Source organism: Oryx dammah, unplaced genomic scaffold, assembly GCF_014754425.2.
Source record: "Oryx dammah isolate SB20612 unplaced genomic scaffold, SCBI_Odam_1.1 HiC_scaffold_20, whole genome shotgun sequence".
Taxonomy (NCBI): Eukaryota; Metazoa; Chordata; class Mammalia; order Artiodactyla; family Bovidae; genus Oryx; species Oryx dammah.
Genome location: NW_024070204.1, coordinates 20994265 through 21017961, shown reverse-complemented (window position 1 = coordinate 21017961; position 23697 = coordinate 20994265). Strand labels below are relative to the sequence as shown.

At 36.8% G+C, this 23697-nt stretch overlaps 1 protein-coding gene across 1 annotated transcript; it reads left to right on the top strand.

Moving 5' to 3' along the window:
• Positions 1–3800: 3800 nt before the first annotated feature.
• LOC120879476 (S-formylglutathione hydrolase-like) lies at positions 3801–23097 on the top strand. The gene is made up of 3 exons (XM_040262495.1): positions 3801–3812; positions 12225–12229; positions 22007–23097. Exon 3 carries the CDS (start codon positions 22175–22177, stop codon positions 22934–22936), a length of 762 nt encoding a protein of 253 aa, XP_040118429.1. The 5' UTR covers positions 3801–3812; positions 12225–12229; positions 22007–22174; the 3' UTR covers positions 22937–23097.
• Positions 23098–23697: the final 600 nt, after the last annotated feature.

Below are 23697 nucleotides of genomic sequence, written 5' to 3'. Positions count from 1 at the left end.
CTAGTCAAGGCTATGGTTTTTCCAGTAGTCATGTATGGATGTGAGAGTTGGACTGTGAAGAAGGCTGAGCGCCAAAGAATTGATGCTTTTGAACTGTGGTGTTGGAGAAGACTCTTGAGAGTCCCTTGGACTGCAAGGAGATCCAACCAGTCCATTCTGAAGGAGATCAGCCCTGGGATTTCTTTAGAAGGAATGATGCTAAAGCTGAAACTCCAGTACTTTGGCTACCTCATGCGAAGAGTTGACTCATTGGGAAAGACTCTGATGCTGGGAGGGATTGGGGGCAGGAGGAGAAGAGACAACAGAGGATGAGATGGCTGGATGGCATCACGGACTCAATGGACGTGAGTCTGAGTGAACTCCGGGAGTTGGTGATGGACAGGGACGCCTGGTGTGCTGCGATTCATCGGGTCGCAAAGAGTCGAACACGACTGAGCGACTGAACTGAACTGAACTGAAGGATGAATTTTCTTTATTCAAAGATAAGATCCTTTTGAAGTCTATTTTGTTTGTGGATTGCTGAACTTTTAAAATTAGTGTTAGGTTTACATATGGAGTGGCAAACACTCCATAGGACTATTTCCACTCCCTATGATTTCATATAAATTCATTTAATCTTCCACCATGGTTTGGTGTCTAGAATCTATTACAGAGTAATGTGAATACTCAGATTCCTGATATATTCCCATTACTTTACTTTGACCTTATCAAATGCCAGATGACTCTGTAACATATATTTTTATTGTTAAAATCTCCTTTATTATATATATTTATTATTATTACATGTATTTTATTGTTGCCTCTTTATTATAAGTTTTGTTTTTTATCATTTGCTTTTTCTTCTGGATATTCTCAATTTTACAAATGATTGGGAAAGCACTATGATAAAGAACACTGTGTAGTGCCCTATGAGATAATCAAACAATTTAAGATGAAGACCTTTGATTCTATGTAGTCTAGTTGACACAGGACATTCAGACATGATGTATAGTTACTAAAGAAATATTAAGGAAATAATAGATGTAAATAATATTGCCAGTAATTTTCAAATATTTCATTTTTAACCATAAAAATCCTGGGAAGTTATCATTAATCTTACTTTTTGAAGGCCATTAGCAGATCCTTTTAAATGCCAAAAACCTGGTAGGAACAGCTTTTCCAGCCCACATACCATGCCCTTTCCACTGAGGGTATCAACTAGAATAAGCAAAAGACAGCTATTGTGAGGAAGCTTTTGAAACTTCTTGGTTCTGTGATGGGAGGATGTGAATATCTTATTTCTGGTTGTGGTTTTTCCTTTGTAAATTATAAGTTCAATTGCATCGGAAGCCAGAAGAAGCCATTTTCATACTGTGTGCATTAGGCAAAAATCCTTCCACCCAAAGGCTGTGGTAACTAACATCAGGTAATTTTAAGGAAGTCAACTCATTGGTCCTGTGTAGAAACCTTATTCTGAAAATCACAATGTAGTTGAGTTGTCAGCAGCCCTTACTATCTGAGCTCCTGAGGCTGATGGTGTCTTTTTTCCTGTTAGAATCTGAACAGCACACATGTGGAAGGACAATTTTAAATGTGACGCATAAAAAATTGTTTTGAAAGTCAACCGTTACTTTAAATAAACCTAAATATATTTTATATCTCTTGACTCACATGCAGACCAGATTTGGAAATTAAAATGAAGAGTGAAACATAACTTATATTAAGTTCTCAAAGTCGAAGCTAGTAACTTGAGATATCTGAGTTAGTTGTTTTGTATTTTTTTAAATCAATTTGAGTTCTGTACTGGTTAGGAAAGAAACTGGACTGTGAAATAGAAACAAAAAATATAAGTGATAATAAATAGATTATATCTCTTTCTTGTAACAGTCTGAACTTAAGCCATCCAGTTAAGCTAGTATTGTAGTGTATTTATCAGGAAACTCAGCTGCTTGTATTTGATTGTATCATCTTTGCTAGGGTATGAACTTTATCCTCATGATCTAAGGTAACTCACCAATGCTATGTTCCCACTGACCAGAAATCCTATGTAATCACACCTAAATAAAAAGTAACTAGAAGATATAGACTCTACTCCAGTGTGGCTATCTATCAGTGAAAATAAAAAGGATCTAAGTTTCTATTATTATCTTAGAAATGCAACTCTTGGTCTCTGTCATAGGCTCAATGGTCCAAGCTCTCTGTTTTGTTCCAAATATTTTTTTAAACTGTATAAATAATTTACTCCAGTGGTAATCTATCAGTATTACATGAGCTTCTACTTTTTGATGGATTATTCATTTTTAACTTACATCTCTTCTTCTGTAAAGGTGGCTCTGTGCACTCTCTTTAAACTTCATTGAGAATGCTCTGTGATTAATTTTTATAAATAGTCCATTTGTGTAAGAAAAGAATGAGTACTCTCTACTGTCTTGGTACAGAAATGCTCATAGGTCAAGATCATTATTTGTGCCATTTAACTGGCACACATTTAAATACTATTTCCTTTTAATTTGATTGAAAAATTAATGAATGATAACTTATTATATCTTCTGTTAAAATCAAGGATAGCTCAGCTTCTCCCTGTAATTGCATCAATTTTTGTTGTACTTTTTTTTTTTTAGGTCATTTGTTAGTACATACATATTTTAAATTTCTGTATATTTCTACCTACTTTTATGCACTCCTTTGTGCCAAATATAGCTCTTTAAATTAAAGTCTATTTATCTTCTTCTGGTTATTGTTGTTATTTGCTTGAGTTACCATTTTTCCATTATTTGCCTTCCCTAGATCTCATGAGGACCAGCTTGTATTGAACAGTTCTTGGCACACTCCTGTGCCTCCTATGGCCACATAGGCCTGGAAGTGGTTGACCATCTTTCTTGACTTCTGTTGGTGGGAACATTTTTTCTCCATCCACATCTTCATATCTGAGTATCCTTCTTCATGTTTAGGTCTCAGTTTAAGCTCCCACTTGCTGGTAAAGAAGACCTGTTCCCTTTCTTCTTGGGACCAAGAGTCTAAGCTCTCTGCTTAGAAATACAGACAAGCGACCTCAGAGTGGCAGCAATTTCTGGGCAGATTGCATATTGATATCCAACTCCTGCTGACTTTGTCATTTCTGAAGTACTTTCCTGAATTTCTTGCAACTCCAATTTTATACACATATTTGTCCAGCATTTCAAGGTATTTTAATTTTCATCTCTAAGGTAGCTGTTCTTTATTAATGTCAAAAGTAGTTTGATGGTAAAAAATGGTAGTTTACATTTAGAATAACTACTTCTACACTTATATGATACATATTATTTTTCTTGTATTTTTTTTCACACTAGATATCTCTTGTCTGTGTCTTTACTAAATTCTAAAAATTATCCTACCACTCAGAAGTGTCTGATTCTTTGCGGCCATATGAACTGTGGCCTGCCAGGCTCCTCTGCCAATGGCATTTGCTCCGGAATACTGAAGTGGGGTGATATTTCCTACTTTAAGGGATCTTCCTGACCCAAGAATTGAACATACATCTCTTGTGTCTCCTGCAATAACAAGCAGATTCTTAGCCAGCAGCACCACCTGGGAGGCTCAACCCTAGCATAGGAAAATCCTAGCGTAGCTCTGGTGAGCTACAGTCCATAGTGTCACAAAGAGTCGGACAGGACTAAAGTGACTTAGGATAGACGGACCTCATCAAAACGAACCTAAATAACTGACTCCATGCCCACAGCCCCCGTTACTTCTAAGGTCATATTCTATGCTCCAGCCACACTGACCTGAAAATGTCCATGCTTCCTTCTATCACAATCTCTTTGCATGTACCATACAGCTATATCCCTTCCCTTGTTAAGTTCCTAAGTTGTATCCAGCTCTTTGTTAACCAATTAACTGCAGCACTCTGGGCTTTCCTGTCCTTCACTTTCTCCTGGAATTTGCTCAAACTCACATCCACTGAGCCGGTGGTACCATCCAGCTACCTCATCCTCTGCCATCCCCTTCTCATCCTGCCTTCAATCTTTTCCAGCAATGCTAGCCCTTCCCTAGGGATGCTTTCACTTCCCTTGCTTTCAGGCAACCCTCCAGTCTCCTTGTGGTGAACACTTTTTAAAAGGAAACTCTGCCAACTTCCCTTAACTTATCCAATTAATTATAATTTCTCAGTATAACTGCAGAGATCTTAGAACAATTGTTAATTCACATTTCTGTTAATATAGGCTTAAGAGAATTTATTTCTCTGTGTGTACATATTTATTTTGATTAAGAGTATTGTGAAGAGGGTTCCAGTGTGTCCAGTTTAAGTTTCTGTCTCTAAACCCCCTCATAGTGCCTAGTACAGGGTAAAGAGTTGATATATATCTGTTTCATAAATCAACTACTGTTTGAATAATATATTTGAATGACAAAGTCATGGACCAGGTCTTGCTAATATATTTTTCATTTGAATGTACAGTGTTTTCTGAAATAGAGATGTATTTATTTACAAGAGACTAGATTTTTTTTTAAAGGCAAAGAATAAAAAGTTTATTCACTCAGCAAGACTTATTAAATACCTATATTTCTAGGTATTCTATATTAATTTTTTTTGCTTAATCTTCCAGAAGTGCTAAAGGGAAAAATTAGTGTCTTCATTTTACTGAAGCTCAGTAACCTTTTCACTATCACACTGTGAATTGTGGGTAGGAGTCCAGTTAACTTCAGTGCTAGAGAATAGCTGCTTTCCTGTGCTGAATTTCTACCTCAAGCCAGCCTATAAGTCATCTTATTCATTGAGAATAGATTAGATTCATTGTATTTGAAAATTAAAGAAAATCTAGAGTATTTTCCCAATGACTGTAGTTTCCTCAAATTAGCATGTTTTGGGAGATTGTTTTAGTATCTGCCATACCCTTATGATCAAATGATACCCCCCAAATAAAATTATTACTGATTTTAATTTAGAAGAAACCATGTTCTAGCATCAAATATATAACAGGAGCGAATGGACAATTCAAGCAAATATTCTGGTTTTTAATTTTAAAAAGGATAGGGGCACAAGATTTCAGATTCAATCCTAGATGAAGTGAATTAAAATATTTTGCAAGGTATAATAAAGAAAGCAACTATTTTTTACTGAAATTCTCAAAAAGTATAGTTTCCTCATGAAAACAATAATTTTTTTGGAAAGTTCACTCAATATGATGGCTCTGTTGTTTTATTGTTTTTATTTTTGGTTTTATTGTTTTATTGTTCCTGTGAGTTAAATACACCATTTCCTCCTTCTATAACCTTAATGTCTAAAATGCAGATGGAAGATGATACACAGAAATAATTTTAAAAAATGATACTGGAGATCAAGTTGAATGTTGAAATAGTGGTGCAATCCTAGTTAATGTTAGCTATCATTTCAACAGAGAAAATGTTTCTTTCCTGTTATTACTGAATATGAAATTTTCAGGAAAAATATAAAGAAAAATGTAATTTGCACAAATAATTGCATTAGCACAGTGAATGGGGTATTAACAATTAGTCTGTATGTTCAACATGAAAGTGATTTGGCAGAATTTTAATTGAAGGGATTTATGCATGTTTAGTCGGAGAAGGCAATGTCGACCCAGTACTCTTGCCTTGAAAATCCCATGGACGGAGGAGCCTAATAGGCTGCAGTCCAGGGGGTCGCAAAGAGTCTGACAGGACTGAGCGACTTCACTTTCACTTTTTGAAAGGTTGTTGTTGAATCATGACGCCGGGATTCTTGGACCCCGGAGGAGAAGAATTCAATCCGGGGACAGAGACGAGGCTTGATCGCTCAGAGCTTTTGTGTAATAAAGTTTTATTAAAGTATAAAGGATAGAGAAAGCTTCTGACATAGGTACCAGAAGGGGGCAGAAAGAGTGCCCCCTTGCTAGTGTTAACAATGGAGTTATATACTCTCCAGTAAATCAAAAGAATGTCTGGAGGTTGTAAAGACCTCATCAGACCTACTCCCATAATTTACATTTTAAGATAACGGAATTAGAAGGTTTAATCCAGAGACTGCCCTCAGGCAGAATACATGATATATTGTTGTTATATAATCCTTGTAAAGAGCAGGTCTACTCCCATAATTTACAGAATTAGCCAGAAGGTTTAATCCAGAGACTGTCCTCAGGCATAACACATTGTTGTTATATAATCCTAAGGAATGTAGAGAAGGAAAAAAAGTTTGTCCTTTCTTCCTTCTTGAGAATTCCAGACCCCTCTCTCCTTGGGGACCCCTAGACTTCTTATCAGCCTGCCTAGGAAATGACTCTCTCATTCTCACTTTCACTTTTCACTTTCATGCATTGGAGAAGGAAATGGCAACCCACTCCAGTGTTTTTGCCTGGAGAATCCCAGGGACAGCTGAACCTGATGGGCTGCCATGTATGGGGTTGCACAGAGTCGGACACGACTTAGCAGCAGCAGCAGCCGCAGCATGCAAGTTTAGTAGGCTTAACGTTGCATTTTCTTGAATCACTCTGCTGAGTAATGTGGGTGGGGTGTGATTAGGATGTAGTAAGGCCAATTCACAGCAGAGCATCCAAAATGAGGTTCTAGATGTGTGTTAAGTGTGACTGGGACACTACTAGAGAAAACTACTATCCCTGCAGAAAAGATACTTACGCTTACTTAGTTCTGGGATAGATTCTAGAAATGAGCTTATCTTGTTCTTGCTGAAATCCATTTAGTTATGCAGAATGTAATGGGATATGACAGTGGGATTTTCTTCCTCTTTCAGATTAGTGGTGAAAAACAAAGGGATATAATGTGACCACATATTATAGAGAAATTAAAACCTTGGTATCTCTGGATTTGATGACCAAGATCAGCATTTAAATTAATAAATTTGATGCAATAATTCAAATAGTAAAACTTTAATGTCATGAAAACCTATATAGAGAGACTCTCATTGTAGCAATATTTATACAATAATAGTAATATGTTAGGAGAAGGCAATGGCACCCCACTCCAGTACTCTTGCCTGGAAAATCCCATGGACAGAGGAGCCTGGTGGGCTGCAGTCCATGGGGTCGCTGAGGGTTGGACATGACTGAGCGACTTCACTTTCACTTTTCACTTTCATGCATTGGAGAAGGAAATGGCAACCCACTCCAGTGTTCTTGCCTGGAGAGTCCCAGGGATGGGGGAGCCTGGCGGGCTGCCGTCTATGGGGTCGCACAGAGTCAGACACGACTGCAGTGACTTAGCAGCAGCAGTAATATATTAAAAACACATATGTGCATAAATGAGGACTTCCCCAGTAGCTGAGCAGTAAAGAAGCCCCTGCAATGCAGAAAGTGCAGAACAGGGTTAGATCCCCAGGTTGCAGAAATCCCCTGGAGAAGCACATGGCAACCCACTTCAGTATTCTTGCCTGAAAAATCCCATGAACAGAGAAGCCTGGTGGGCTACAGTCCATTAGGGTTAAAGAGAGTCAGAAGCAACTGAGCAAACAAGCACAAATGAGTGAAGGATTAACCAAATTACAATGCATTGAATAACTTAAACATTATATGGTGTTAAATATAACATTTTCTAATGCATAAAAGAACTTAAAGTGAAGAGACAAAATTTAAAATTCAATTTGGAATATGAAACCAAGGAAAACAAATTATTGAAAAGTGTAAACATGAATGTTATTTTTACTAAAGATAACCAAGGGAGTAATAACTTCAACTATATGATAATATAAAAATTTAAAAACACATCAGAGACATATTTTAAAAGATACAAAATATGTAGAAATCAAATGGCATGGGTGTCTGTACGTGCTAGTGAAAATTTAATTAATCCTTTAGAACTAACCAGTTGAGTCAGCTACACTTTAACTCAAAAGTACTTCTTAATGCCCCAGGTTCATTTAATTCTTTGAGATAAAATTTATGTAATAAACATTTTTTTCAGCTATCTGAAGTCTCTTCAAAATTAAATGATGTAAATAATATATACCACTAGACCATTCAGGTGTGACCTAAATCAAAACCCTTATGATTATACCATGGAAGTGACAAATAGATTCAAGGGATTAGATCTGATAGACAGAGTGGCTGAAGAACTATGGATGGAGGTTCCTGACATTGTACAGGAGGCAGAGATCAAGACCATCCCCAAGAAAAATAAATGCAAAAAGGCAAAATGTTTGTCTGAGGAGGCCTTACAAATAGCTATGAAAAGAAGAGAAGTGAAAGACAAAGGAGAAGAAGAAAGGTATACCCATTTAAATGCAGAGTTCCAAAGAATAGCAAGCAGAGATAAGAAAGCCTTCCTCCGTGAGCAATGCAAAGAAATAGAGGGAAACAATGGAATGGGAAAGACTAGACATCTCTTTAAGAAATTTAGAGATACCAAGGGAATTTTTTGTGCAAAGATGGACACAATAAAGGACAGAAATGGTATGGGCCTAACAGAAGCAGAAGATATTAAAAAGAGAGAGCAAGAATACACAGAAGAACTATACAAAAAAAAAAGAAAAAAAACTTCACAACCCAGATAAGCACGATGGTGTGATCACTCATCTAGAGCTAGACATCCTGGAATGTGAAGTCAAGTGGGCCTCAGGAAGCATAACTACAAACAAAGCCAGTGGAGGTGATGGAATTCAGTTGAGCTATTTCAAATCCTGGAAGATGATGCTGTGAAAGTGTTGCACTCAATATGCCAGCAAATTTGGAAAACTGAGCAGTGGCCACAGGACTGGAAAAGGTCAGTTTTCATTCCAATCCCAAAGAAAGGCAATGCCAAACAATGCTCAAACTACCGCATAATTGCACTCATCTCACATGCTAACAAAGTGATGCTCAGAATTCTCCAAGCCAGGCTTTAACAATATGTGAACAGTGAACTTCCAGATGTTCAAGCTGGTTTTAGAAAAGGCAGAGGAACCAGAGATCAAGTTGCCAACATCTCTTGGATCATTGAAAAAGCAAGAAATGTCCGTCTAGTCAAGGCTATGGTTTTTCCAGTGGTCATATATGGATGTGAGAGTTGGACTGTGAAGAAAGCTGAGTGCCGAAGAATTGATGCTTTTGAACTGTGGTGTTGGAGAGGACTCTTGAGAGTCCCTTGGACAGCAAGCAGTCTGAACAAGTCCATCCTAAAGCAAATCAGTCCTGAATATACATTGAAAGGACTGGTGTGAAAGCAGAAACTCCAATACTTTGGCCACCTGATATAAAGAACTGACCTATTGCAAAAGACCCTGATGCTGAGAAAGGTTGATGGCAGGAGAAAGGGATGACAGAGGATGAGATGGTTGTACAGCATCACTGACTCAATGGACATGAGTTTGAGTAAACTCCAGGAATTGGTGATGGTCAGGGAGGCTTGGCATCCTGCAGTCCATGGGGTCACAAAGAATTGGACCTGATTGAGAAACTGAACTGAACTGATGCTGGGAAAGATTGAAGGCAGAAGGAGAAGGGGACGACAGAGTATGGGATGGTTGGATGGCATCACCGACTCAACAGACATGAGAATGAGTAAACTCTGTGAGTTGGTGATGGACAAGGAGGCCTGGCCGTGCTACAGTCCATGGGGTCACAAAGTGTTGGACATGACTAAGTGACTGAACTGAACTGAATATATATCATGTCAGTTTTATGACAATTATTCAAGGAAAAATGCAAGTAAACCATAATATATGGAAATATCTTCCCATTCACCTATTATAGCATTTCGATAAAGTATGATAGAGCAAAAAGTGATGCTGAAGGATTTTTATCATTTTTAGTCTTATTAACAAACACATAAAAGTAATGATTAAATACCAACAATGTGGTAATATGGGTTTTTCTTTCCACTTTATTATAACTCTTTATCCCTTTGTGCATATTAAAAGGAAAAAGTAATTATCATCTCCCTTGGTGGCATACATAGCCTTATTTTTTCAGATATGCCATGTATTGAGTTTGACTATGCTCTCTCTTTTTTCATCCCCTAAATGGTTTGAAATTGATAATCTTTTAATAATTCCCACTTTGTGCTTCATAAACTGGGAAATGTATGTGTGTTTGTATGAGTTTATTTCAACCTTTTTTTTTTTAAATTTCCAAAATGGTTGCCTTTTTTCAGTTTGTAAGATGGAATCTAAAGTTTATATTGCTAACAATTTCCCATAGAGTCTGAAGCTGAAAGCTAGGTGATATGATTTTGTGATGGAAAAGCAGTGAATGTGTTTCACTGACCTTGTTAATATCCTTGCTGCTCAAACATTCATTAGCTTTGTCACCCTAAGCAAGTATATTTAAACTTTCTGCATCTCAAATCCTTCTTCTATATTTTGGGGAAATAAAAGTTACTACCTCAGAGAACTAAAAGAACTGATGTATATCACCACGTATATATATAAAGGTAGCCAGATCCATATAATATACAAAGAAGATTAATAATTCATTCAATTAGTTTTTTTGTATAAGCCAAGGAGAAGACTTATCTCCATATCTAACAATAGGTTATTTATACATAGTGTAGGGAACGTGACACTTTATGAATCCAATCTGTAATTTGTGAGCCAAAATAAAGCTAATTTATATTGGCTGTATCAGAAAATTGAACTCTGCAAAGGATAAAAACCGGAGTATATACAACTCATTTGATAATGTAGATTCAAAATCTGCCTAAAAATTCCTTGGGTACATAGTACTCTAAAGAACATAAAGGATGTGAATGACCTTATCAATAATTGTAAAATATTATATGTAATTTTTTTCCTGAAAACTAAATATAGCCTCTTTTGTCACCTTAGGTAGTTCTGAATTCCCTATTATTATTAATGTTATTAACATTATGTTATTACTATATGTTGTAAACACTCTACAAGTCGTTTGTAAGCTGCCACATGTAATAATGCTCAAAAATGGCACAAAATCAACCTTTAAAGTAAAGTTTACTCCATCACAGCTTCTTGCTTGTGAATTTATTGCTGTAGCATTGGGACTTAAGTGACATAACCCTAACATTTCATGTAATTTCCCTTGAGAGTATTTTAAAATAGTTTGGGCTTGCCTGAAAATATCTTGGATTGCAAATAACAGAAAGTCACTTGAACTGGATTAAACAAATAGCTTTTATTACAAACTTCCAGGGCTATTTTAAGATCTTCAGGTCAGTAGCATCCTTTAGCCAGATATTGCTCCCCCATTTCTTTGCATACCACTTCTAGCACTATTTCTTAGCTGCTTCTCTTTCTATAGAGTTCACTGCCTCTGTGTACATGTGAGAAGATGAGCATAGAAAGATTCCAAGTTTAGAAATCCTCAGTTGTGATAACTTTTAGAATCTATCTCTGAAAAAGGTTATCAGATTTTTGTGGAGAGAATTTTTAAAGATTTTTTTTGATGTGGGCCACTTCTTAAAGTATTTAATTTGTTACAATTTTACTTTTGTTCTATATTTCTTAGTGTTTTTGGCTGTGAGGCACTTGAGACCCTGCATAGGGTCAAACCTGCATCCCCTGCTTTGGAAGGTGAAGTCTTAACCACTGGCCCACTAGGGAAGTCCCTGGTGGAGAGAATTCAAATGTCATAAATTAAAACCTAAGTCAGTGATGTGGAGAGCACATGACACAAAATTAAAAAAAAAAAAAAGAAAGAAAACCAGTTAGATGACCATTTTCTGTGAAAGGCTAGCTCTCAAAGAATACAGATGGTTTTACACTGGGCAGCCACCCCAGAATGTGTCTGCTATATTAACCTGAACTATTTGTGAGTTTAAATAAAAATAGCAGATGTACTTAGTGCATTGACTTTATTTTCTTTGTGAACAACCACTAATTTGTGATTCAAGAGGACATTTGAGATAGAAAACCAGCAACAATATTTCCTATTAAAATTATATGTTATTTAAGTGCGGTTGGCTTTTCTATGATCTTTAGTTTGTCATTTACGCACCATGTGTTTATTTTGGCTGACTAACACATGCAATGACACCAAATTGACTCTGTTGGGGGATAGAAGTATAAAGGTAAGGTTCATAGAATGCTGAACATACTTTAAACAATATTTGCCATGTTTTCTTTAGTTATGGACTATCATTTTGTGATTATCACTTCTTCTTTGGCATCTTGTTTCACAGTTACAGGGGCCTGACTAATTTTTTCACTTGGACACTTACTTTGTTGATAATTAATGTTGAGTACCTATACTTTTGGGAGAAAAAAAGTTGATAAGTATTATAAAATACCATTTTTAAAATAGTTTTCTATTAACAAGGAGCCAACAAACTTAGGTGAAGGACATTTATCTTGGAATAATGTCAGACAGATGGTGTAGGATGTACAAATTACATTTAGAGAAAAGAGATTTGCAAGGCTATGCTGCTCTGAAAGGAAGAGATGACATTTCAGCTGGAAGTTTAGCTAGAAAAGGACGATATGGTGTACAAGTTTGAGGAAAGGTTATCTGAAGACACACAGAAAGATAACACAGTGTCTATGGTGTGCAGCAGAAAATCCCTTTGACTGTAACAGGGTGTTTTTACACAGACTGTGGAGAGAAAAGTTGGAAATGTTAGTAAGGATTGGAGTGTGCATAGATATATGGTTTTAAATGGCAGAGATGTGGAATGTTATTCTTTAACAAATGGAAAACTACTGAAAAATTTTGAACAGGGAAGTGAAATATAGAGAGGAGAGACAATGAAATTCATCTCAGTTGTTTAGCAAGTTGGGCTGAATCAGGGAAAAGGAAAGGAGAGAAAGGATCTCTTATTGCATAAAACAGTTTATTTAACAAAGTTAAGTTTTAGGGAAAATCAGTGAGAGAGAAGGAAAGTAAGAGAGAGGGAGAGGCAGAGGGATGGGAAAGGGGAAGAGAGAGAGAGAGAGAAAGAGAAAAGAAAGAATTTCTTGATCCATAATACCACTCTCTTCAACTGGGTATAAACTAAAAAAAATACTAAGAAGGAGGGCCCAGGCAGTGTCCTACTCTTTGAGACCCCATGGACTGTAACGCACCTGGCTTCCCTGTCCTTCACTATCTTTCAGAGATTGTCTCGGTTCATATTGGTGCTTTGAATCAGGATTGATTTACTTTAGGATTGACTGGTTTGATGTCCTATCGGTCCAAGGGATTCTCAAGAGTCTTCTCCTTCTCCTAAAGGAAATTAATCTTGAATATTTCATTGGAAGGACAGATGCTAAGGCTGAAGTGCCAGTACTTCAGCCACCTGATGGGAAGAGCTGACTCATTGGAAAACAACTGATGGTGGGGAAGATTGAGGGCAGGAGAGAGAATGGGCAGACAGAAGATGAGATGGTTGGATGGCATCACTGACTTAATGAACATGCTTTTGAGCAAACTCTGAGAGATAGTGAAGGACAGGGAAGCCTGGCATGCTGTAGTTCATGTTGTTGTAAAGAGTCAGACATGACTGAGAAACTGAAAAACAACAGTCTAAATGCTATGTAAACAGGTGTGAATGCAATGCAACTATTATGTAAATAGTTGCTAGAGTACAGTAAATTCCAGTTTTGTTTTTTGAAGGTATGTGGAAATTTTTTTCTAATATTTTTGATCCACTGTTTGTTTAATCCATGGGTGAGGAAATCCATGGGTGAGGGATATGAAGGCCTGATGTATATCTATAGGAAAAAAACATTTTGTCAAAAAGTATCTGTATCTCTTATAATACCTTCTGCCTTATATCTACATTTATACTTCTGAATTTGACTGACATGCAGTTATTCCCGTGTGATCGATTATATTTGTATATCTTTGGCAAAACCTCTGTGGTACCCTTGTCCAACCAGATCTTAAGCACTGAACCATCTACTGCTTCCATCCAGTCCTGCTCAGTATTCAACATATCTTCCCCAGGGCCACTGACCTCCTGTTTGGCTGCTTGTTTGTTTGTTTGTTTGTTTTTGTTGTTGTTGGTTGTTTTGTTTTTTCCTTTTATACTATGATTCACATGTACTTTAGGGGTTTTGTATAGTAAAGCCTTTTCAATATTTTAGTGGATCAGTAAATCTTAGATAGACCCTAGGGGGAGCTCTTTCACACTAAATTATACTTTCTAATGAGTTGTATTAATGCATGTTTATTGCTATCATGTCTAAACATTTATTGTAAACTGAACTTATGTACAAAGATAACCACAGGTTTAAAGATGCATTTTCAATTACTGAATCACCAGTAAGTAATAGTAGTTCAGTCTCTAAGTCATGTCTGGCTCTTTGTGACCACGTGGACTGTAGCACGCCAGGCTTCCCTATCCTCCACTATATCCTGGAGTTTGCTCATGTTCATGTCCATTGAGTCAGTAATGCCATCGTACCATCTCATCCTCTGACACCTTCTTCTCCTTTTGCCTTCAATATTTCCCATCATCCCAATGACTAATAAAGTAATGAGTGACAGAGTCTAGAAAATGATTCTTTTGTGGATAGAGAAAAAAGCACCAGATATATAAATAAGCCCAAATTCTTCTTTTATTATTCTTTTAGCTTTTTATACACATAAGCAGAAATGTGTAAGCAGCCACAGCCTTTTATTTCTTTCTTGTTTGCATCACTGCTTCAGAGGCAACATACCATATTATTTTTCAGATCAGTACACCCTCATGCATTTTGGTTCACAGAATGCACAACTTACTACTCTGCCTTAACAAGAAATGCAGTGCACATCAAATACAAAGAAATACAGGTATCACAGCTACTACTATCAGGGAATCACAGGACATTATTCTGTTTCTCTCTTGCTGTTTATGTCTTTTTAAAAATATTCTCAAGATAGAGAAGAGCTACATCAAACTGCAAATGGATAAAACTCATTTCTCACATCATAAAGCATGTGTGCACAAATTATTTAGTATTTATCCTTGGATTACCAGATTTCTAATTCAAGGATAAATACTAAATAATTGTCTAATTCACTTTCACACACACGCTACACATCTGTGTATCTGGCAACAGCACGCCGCTCACCATAATGCTTTTCAATAAACATGCTTTGTAGGTGGGAATGGCATGGATTACAATTTCTGTGATTGACACATTTAGACAGTTTCATCCTTTCAGTCATCCATGAAAAAGGCATGCTTGTGATTTTTTCAGTATGAATATCACAATGCATTTTCAGACTCGGGAGGTGCTCTAAGAGAGTGTAGGATTATGTAAATTTTAAAAAGCTAGATTTTCCTAGTATAGTGCTTTAATCTATGTGGCTATTAAGAGAGTGTCATCTCTGTGATAGTTGCTAGAACATAAAGTGAGTTCAACTGCATTTGTCTGCTCTCACTACCATAACAAAATGCCACAGACTCTTTGGCTTAAACAATTCATTTTCTCACAGTTCTGGAGGCCGGAGGTCCAGGATTAAGCATTATCAGGGTTTGTTTCCGGTGAGGCCTCTCTTCCTAGCTTGTGAAAGGTGGCCTCTTTCCATGTTCTCCCATGACCTTTCACTCTTTGCCTAAGGATACTGATGCTGTTAAATTAGAGCCTCCCCATTATAATCAGATGATCTCTTTAAAGACATCTCCAGTTACTGTCACAGTGAGGGTCAGTGCTTTAGCATATGAGCTTGACATAATCTGATCCTTAACACCAGTATTTTGTCAAAGCAATAAGGAGTCACTTAAAACTGAGTTGCTCAGTAGATGAAAATGTGAGCTCTTCAGGGTCTCGTTATGTCTCATTTTCTATAAGCAGGGTCTAGTTTTGAACTTAGCCTGTAACATCTCTGTATCAAGTCCTTTACACCATCACTGAAATCATCCATTCTGTATAATTTAATAGAATTTGCTTTGCTATTTCTTCTTTAAAAAATATTATGGTAGCATGTTATGTCATCAGATGACAGTTTTTATGATAATGGACTGAACATATCCCCATGGTGAACTGCAATATGGATCTAACCCTGGACTAAGGATTAGTATCCCTGGTCTAATGAAAAAAACCTAAAGACTAAAATCATTTTAGTCTGTTACAAAATAGAAATTATTTTTAAGATGTTACTTTCTTAGAAAGATATGCACTTGGTTTAGGTGCCAGATCACCCAGGGTTCTGTATAGTCTTCCAGATAGTTTAATTGTTAGAACAGCAAGGGAATGCATGGTGTTTTAAATTTGCAATATTATGGAGAATATTAAATGAAACACTACATGCAGAGATGTTTTTAAAACACTAAGAGGAGATACAGTTGAAATGTGAAGTGAAATATTTATTGGTATGCCAGGAAGAGTAATACAAAAGTAATTCTGTTGGAAGCCTAAATCATTTTCTTAAAGCTTATTTTCTTTTAAGAAACATATCATGACTTTTTAAAAAATTATGGTTATATAATGGAGATAATGGAATTCCAGCTGAGCTATTTCAAACCCTAAAAGATGATGCTGTTAAAAGTGCTTGACTCAGTATGCCAGTAAATTTGGAAAACTCAGTAGTGGCCACAGGACTGGAAAAGGTCAGTTTTCATTTCAATCCCAAAGAAGGGCAACACAAAAGTTCAAACTACCGTACACTTGCACTCATTCCATGGCTAGCAAAACTTCCAAACTAGGCCTCAACAGTACATGAACCAAGAACTTCCAGATGTTCAAACTGTATTGAGAAAAGGCAGAGAAATCAGAGATCAAATTGTTGATGTCTGTTGGATCATAGAAAAGCAAGGGAAAGCCAGAAAATCATCTGCTTCATTAGGTATGCTAAAGCCTTTGACTGTGTGGTCCACAATAAATACTGTGGAACATTCTTAAAGAGATGGGAATATCAAACCACCTCACCTGCCTCCTGAGAAACCTGTATGCAGGTCAAGAAGCAATAGTTAGAACTGAACATGGAACAATAGACTGGTTCAAAATTGAGAAAGGAGTATATCAATGCTGTATATTATCACCCTGCTTATATGCAGAGTACATCATGCAAAATGCGGGACTGGATGAAGCACAAGCTGGAATCAAGATTTCCAGGAGAAATATCAATAACCTCATATGTGCATATAATACCATCCTTATGGCAGAAAACAAAGAGGAACTAAAGAGCCCCTTGATGAAGGTGAAAGTGAAGTGAGAAACCTGGATTAAAACTCAACATTCAAAAAACTAAGATCGTGGCATCTTGCCCCATCACTTCATGGCAAATAGATGGGGAAACAAACTCTTTTTTGGGAGGGGGTGCTCCAGAATTACTGCAGATGGTGACTGGAGCCAAGAAATTAATAGAAACTTGCTCCTTGGGAGAAAAGCTATGACAAACATAGCCTATCAAAAAGCAGAGACATTACTTTGCTGACAAAGGTCCATCTAGTCAAAGCTATGGTTTTTCCCATAGTCATGTATGGATATGAGAGCTTGACCATGAAGAAGGCTGAGCACAGAAGAATTGATGCTTTTGAACTGTTGTGTTGGGGGAGACTCTTGAGAGTCCTTTGGTGTACAAGGAATCAAACCAGTCAATTCTAAAGGAAATCAGTCTTGAATATTCATTGGAAGGACTGATGCTGCAGCTGAAGCTCCAATACTTTGGCCACCAGATATGAACAGCTGACTCATTAGAAACGACCCTGATGCTGGGAAAGATAGAAGGCAGGAGGAGAAGGTGATGACAGAGGATGAGATGGTTAGATGGCATCACCGATTAAATGGGCATGGGTCTGAGCGAGCTCTGGGCGATGGTGAAGGACAGGGAAGCAAGGCGTGCTGCAGTCCATGAGCTCACAAAGAGTCAGACATGACTGAGCAATTGAACAACAGCAATAATGTAAGTAGAAAATATGTACTGATATACATTCTGATACATGTAAATAGAAAAATGATTTTGAATAAGTGTATTGGCCTATAAAAAGGAATGAATAGGGAAAATATTTACTACAAAAAATACGTGCTAAATGTATTTGACAGAATCTGATATCTTTACTGACAAGAATAGAGGATTTATGTTGTGATATAAAATCAGTATGCTATTTTCCTTTGATGCAAAGGGAGCAAAAGTAAAATTAAGTGGAAAATGTGTATTTTTTGATGTTTAGCACTGCAGTTAATTTTTTATGGGAGTTAAAAACATGTATTATTTGCAGATAAATTTATATTGCTTAAAAATCAACTGTAAGTGTGTGGCCAACACGATGGAATTGGATCACCCTGAACTCACCTTCACCTGAATTCCATTGCAGATAAAATATTTTAAACAAAGCCTGGGACAGACTTACTTGATGATTCTGCAGAAATTCCCATAAAGGCTTGAAGCAACAGTGATTTCCTCTGAGAACATTTGCTGCTGCTGCTAAGTCACTTGAGTCGTGTCCGACTCTGTGCAACCCCATAGATGGCAGCCTACCAGGCTCCCCCATCCCTAGGATTCTCCAGGCAAGAACACTGGAGTGGGTTGCCATTTCCTTCTCCAATGCATGAAAGTGAAAAGTGAAAGTGAAGTCTCTCAGTTATGTCCAACTCTTCGCAACCCCATGGACTGCAGCCTACCAGGCTCCTCCGCCCATGGGATTTTCCAGGCAAGAGTACTGGAGTGGGGTGCCATTGCCTTCTCCGAGAACATTTGCTAGTGGCTGCCAATTTTGAAATCTCATTCAAATGATGGCATGTACAATTTTAGAGTCCTCTTTCTAGCATATGAGCCCCAGAGGCTTACCCCCTAACCAGTGGACCAATATCAATCCTGGTACTCCCCAGGCCATACAGTAACCCATGGAGGGACTTAGTACTTTCCACCAGTGAGCTAGGACCCATTACACAAGGCAGGACTAGTAGCCAACTGCACCCAGAGCCAGCTCTCCCTCCCATACCCACCACAGTTTCTACCAGAGCTTTTCTAGGCTCTGGTAGCCCACATGGGGGCAACCTTAGTATGTGATGACCAGTGGGAAGTGTGCTTCTGTGCCCCACAGGAAATATCCTATATAAGACCACTTCTGTAAGATTTGGGGAGACATAACCAACCTACCTCCATCCACAGTTCTTCAGGCACTCCGTCTATCGGATCTAGTCCCTTGAATCTGTTTGTCATTCCACTGTATAGTTGTAAGGGATTTGATTTAGGTCATACCTGAATGGTCCAGTGGTTTTCCCTACCCTCTTCAATTTAAGTCTGAATTTGGCAATAAGAAGTTCATAGTCATGTTCATAGCAAATAGATGAAGAAACAAGGAAGACCGTGACAGACTTTATTTATTTATTTGTTTGTTTTTGGAGGGGCTCCAAAATCACTTCAGATGGTGACTTGCAGCAAGGAAATTAAAAGATGCTTGCTCCTTGGAAGAAAAGTTATGACCAACCTAGACAGCATATTAAAAAGCAGAGACATTATTTTGCCAACAAAGGTCCATCTAGTCAAAGCTATGGTTTTTCCAGTAGTTGTGTATGGATGTGAGAGTTGGACTATAAAGAAAGCTAAGGGCCAAAGAATCAATGCTTTTGAACTGTGGTGTTGATCCCTGGTTGGGAAGATCCCCTGGAGAATGGCTACACACTCCAATATTTTGCCTGGAGAATTCCATGGCTAGAGGAGCCTGGTGGGCTGTAGTCCATGGCATCACAAAGAGTCAGACATGACTGAGTGATTAGCACACACATATATATTTTTGTAACATATATATTTTTATATTTTAGCATAAACATTTTTATAAATATGCTGTACATATATATGTGAACATGTATATGTTTTTGTGAACATCATAGTAACACAAACTAAAAATCTATAATAAATACATACATATACACACACAAAAATAGTGATTCAAATAAACTCTACAGATAGTCATTAAATGACAAAAAAGAGAGGAAAAGAAGGAAAAAAAAGAAAAATAAGAATAACCAGAAAGTGATTAATTAAGTAACAATACTAGCAATAATTACTTTAAATTAAAAGAGTCTCAATGCCCCAATCAAAATATATAGTGACTGAATGGTTAAAAACAAGACCCATATATTTGCTCCCTACAAAAGATGAACTTCAGATCTAAAGACACACACACTAAAGTGAAGTGATGGAAAAAAGATATTTAATACAAATGGAAAAAGGAAAAAATGTGGGAGTAGCAATACATATATCAGACAAAGTGATTTTAAAACAAAGCTTAACAAGAGACAAGGAATATTACATAGTAATAAACTGATTGATCCAACAAGAAGATACATATAATTGTAATATGTATACACTCAACATAGGAGCACCTAAATATAGAAAGTGGTCATTAATACATGTAAATGGAGAAATTGACAGTAACACAACAATAGAAGGAGGCTTCACCATATCACTTATATCAAGGAATGGGTCATCCATGTGGTGGTTTAGTAACTAAGTCATGTCTGGCTCGTGCAACCCCATGGAATGTTGTGACCCCATGATCTGTAGCCCAACAGGCTCCTCTGTCTAGGAGATTTTCCAGGCAAGAATACTGGAGTGGTTTGTCTTTTCCTCCTCCAGGGGATCTTCATGACCCAGTAACTGAACTCAGGTCTCCTGCACTGCAGGCAGATTCTTTCCCAACTGAACTACAAAGGAAGCCCATCCGTATAGATAATCCATATAGAAAATCAACATGAAAATATTGGTCTTAAAGGACACATTAGACCAGATTAGATATACTGTGTGTGTGTGTGTGTGTGTGTGTGTGTGTGTGTGTGTATGTGTGTATCCATTCCAACCAAAAGCAGCAGAATACAGTTTTTAAGTACATGGAACATTATCCATGGGAGAACACATGCAAGAACACAAAACAAATATCCATAAATTTGAGAAAATTGAAATTAAGCATATTTTCAGACAATAATGATATTATAATAGAATTCAGCTACAAGAGAAAATAAAAAATAAAAACAAGTAAATAAAGGAAAATTGGGACGGAAGAAGTAAAATTGTCACTATTTGTAGATGGCAATGCTGTTTATAGAAAGTTCTAGAGAAATCACTGAAATCGCATTAGAATTTATGAATGAATTCAGTAAAGTCGAAGGGTACAATGTTTCTATGTACTAACAACAAACTATCAGAAAGATAAATTAAGAAAGCAATCTCTTTTACAATTGTATCAAAAATTTTAAAAATACCGAAGAATAAATCTAAACAGAGAGGTAAAAGGCCTATATTCAGAAAACTATAAGACATGGTGAATGAAATTGAAGATGACACAAACAAATGGACAGATATACTGTGTTCATGGTTTGGAAGAATCAATGTTATTAAAATGGCCAATTATGAATGAACAAATCAAATTAATAATATTCTCACTGAGAAAATAAGGGGTAAAATCTTTATCAAGAAATATAAAGAATATATAGGGAAAAAAGTCTTCCTAAAATCAATTAAAAAATTGAGTATATTGATACTAAATTTTTAGATTTGTCTAAAGTATCTTATCCAGATTTCAATCATTGTAGATTTGATCTCTAAGTTCCAAGTTTAAATAAATAAACAAAGTTTTCAAGAAGAAAACGAATAACAACAAGAATGCTGTGTTATAAATAATTTTAAAATTTATTATAATAATTTTAATGAAAGATATTAATAATAGGAGCATTGAGTCACGGTATATGAGGTATAAGATAACTACAAACATAAAATAGTTTCCAAAGAAGTACATTTGAAAATGTATTAGAATTCTTCAGTAATCTAAATGAACAAGTGCTGAACTAGAAATGCTCTTGTGAAAAAAAAATATATAATGAACAAATTCTAGAATACAGGGTAAATGATTGCTTAATAAATGTGCCAGCTAAAGAAATAGAATATGTTGTAACTGTGTTGAGCAATTAATCATTTTGAATTAATTGGAGAAATAGTCTAATAGTCTCACTCTGTTAACATATCAAATTAACTTCAAAGTAATTAAAATCTAATACAGAAATGAGGCCATATAAATAACATAATCAATTGTATCTAAATTCTTATTAGGTTTTGGAATGTTGAAGAATTTTCTAAGGAGAAAATTATTGATGGAGACAAAAAAAAAGATGCAACATTCTCTAAAGCAATTTGTCACTTCATGTGAAAGTTTTAATAATCTTATTTGTCCAAAATTATTCTAATTTTGCAATTTATCCTAATCTCATACTGGTAAAATAACTAAGCATTTTAAAACAGTGAGATAGGCAGCTGCTCTTCCCGCCGCTACCGGAGCATCATCTACCCTTTGGTACAGACCAAAAAGCAAGTAGTAATTGGACAGAAGAGTGGCATTGAAACAGGTTTCCAGCAGCAAGTGCTTTGGAGGACTGCAGAAAGTTTTTGAACATCACAGTGTTGAACTGAAGTGCAAAATGAAATTTGCTGTCTATTTACCACCAAAGGCAGAAACTGGAAAATGCCTTGTGCTATGTTGGCTGTCTGGTTTAACTTGCACAGAACAAAATTTTGTATCAAAATCTGGTTATCATCAAGCTGCTTCAGAACACGGCCTTGTTGTCATTGCTCCAGATACCAGCCCTCATGGCTGCAGTATTAAAGGAGAAGAGGACAGCTGGGATGTTGGCACTGGTGCTGGGTTTTATGTCGACTCTACTGAATATCTTTGGAAAACTAACTATGGAATGTATGCTTACGTAACGAAGGAGCTTCCCCAACTCGTAAATGACAATTTTCCAGTGGACCCCCAAAGGATGTCTGTGTTTGGCCACTCTATGGGAGGCCATGGAGCTCTGATTTGTGCTTTGAAGAATTCTAGAAAATACAAATCTGTGTCAGCATTTGCTCCACTTTGCAACCCAGTGCTCTGTTGTTGGGGCAAAAAAGCCTTTACCAGATATTTGGGAACAGATCAAAGTAAATGGGAGGCTTATGATGCTACCTATCTTGTGAAGTCCTATGCAGGTTCTCAGCTGGATATACTAACTGATCAAGGGAAAGATGACGAGTTCCTTTCAGATGGACAGTTACTTCCTGATAATGTCATAGCTGCCTGTACAGAAAAGAAAATCCCTGTTGTTTTCAGATTACCAGAGGGTTATGATCATAGCTACTACTTTATTGCAACCTTTATTGCTGATCACATCAGACATCATGCAAAATACTTGAATGCATGAAAAACTTCTCATAAGAGAATCTCTTCAGGATTATAGAATTGTAATAAACAGAATTGCAAGGAAATAAGATTTTAAAACTTTGGATTTCATAATGCTAAAAATGCTTTATTCTGTAGTTGAAACACCCTCTAAATAAATATATCAAACCTGAAAAAACAATAGTGAGATAGACAAGTATCATGAAACAGCAGACTACTATGCTACCATCAAATTAATAGTCTAAAAATGTACAAATATTTGGGAACAGATCAAAGTAAATGGGAGGCTTATGATGCTACCTATCTTGTGAAGTCCTATGCAGTAACAAAGCACATATACAACATTTGTGTACATATACATATATATGTAATAACTGGCTTCCCTGGTGGCTCAGTGGTAAAGAATCTGCCTGCAATTCAGGAGTTGCAGGATACAAGGATTCGATCCCTGGGTTGGCAATACTCCCTGGAGGAGGGCATGGCAACCCACTCCAGTATTCTTGCCTGGAGAATCCCATGGACAGAGGAGCCTGGCGGGTTACAGTCCATAGGATCGCAGAATCGAGCATAACTGAAGCAACTTAGCATGCTTGCATGTACTACATAACATAACATCAACAAATACATTTTGATTGATAAATTATATAATATAAAGCTTGTTCTTTATTTTGTGTTGGAGAAGGAAATGGCAACCTACTCCTGGAGAATCCCATGGATGGAGGAGCATGGTAGGCTACAGTCCATGGGGTCGCAGAGTCGGATACGACTGAGTGACTTCACTTT

Excerpts from the sequence above, each read along its gene's own strand:
- LOC120879476 (XM_040262495.1), top strand. The coding sequence starts at position 22,175 with ATGAAATTTGCTGTCTATTTACCACCAAAGGCAGAAACTGGAAAATGC.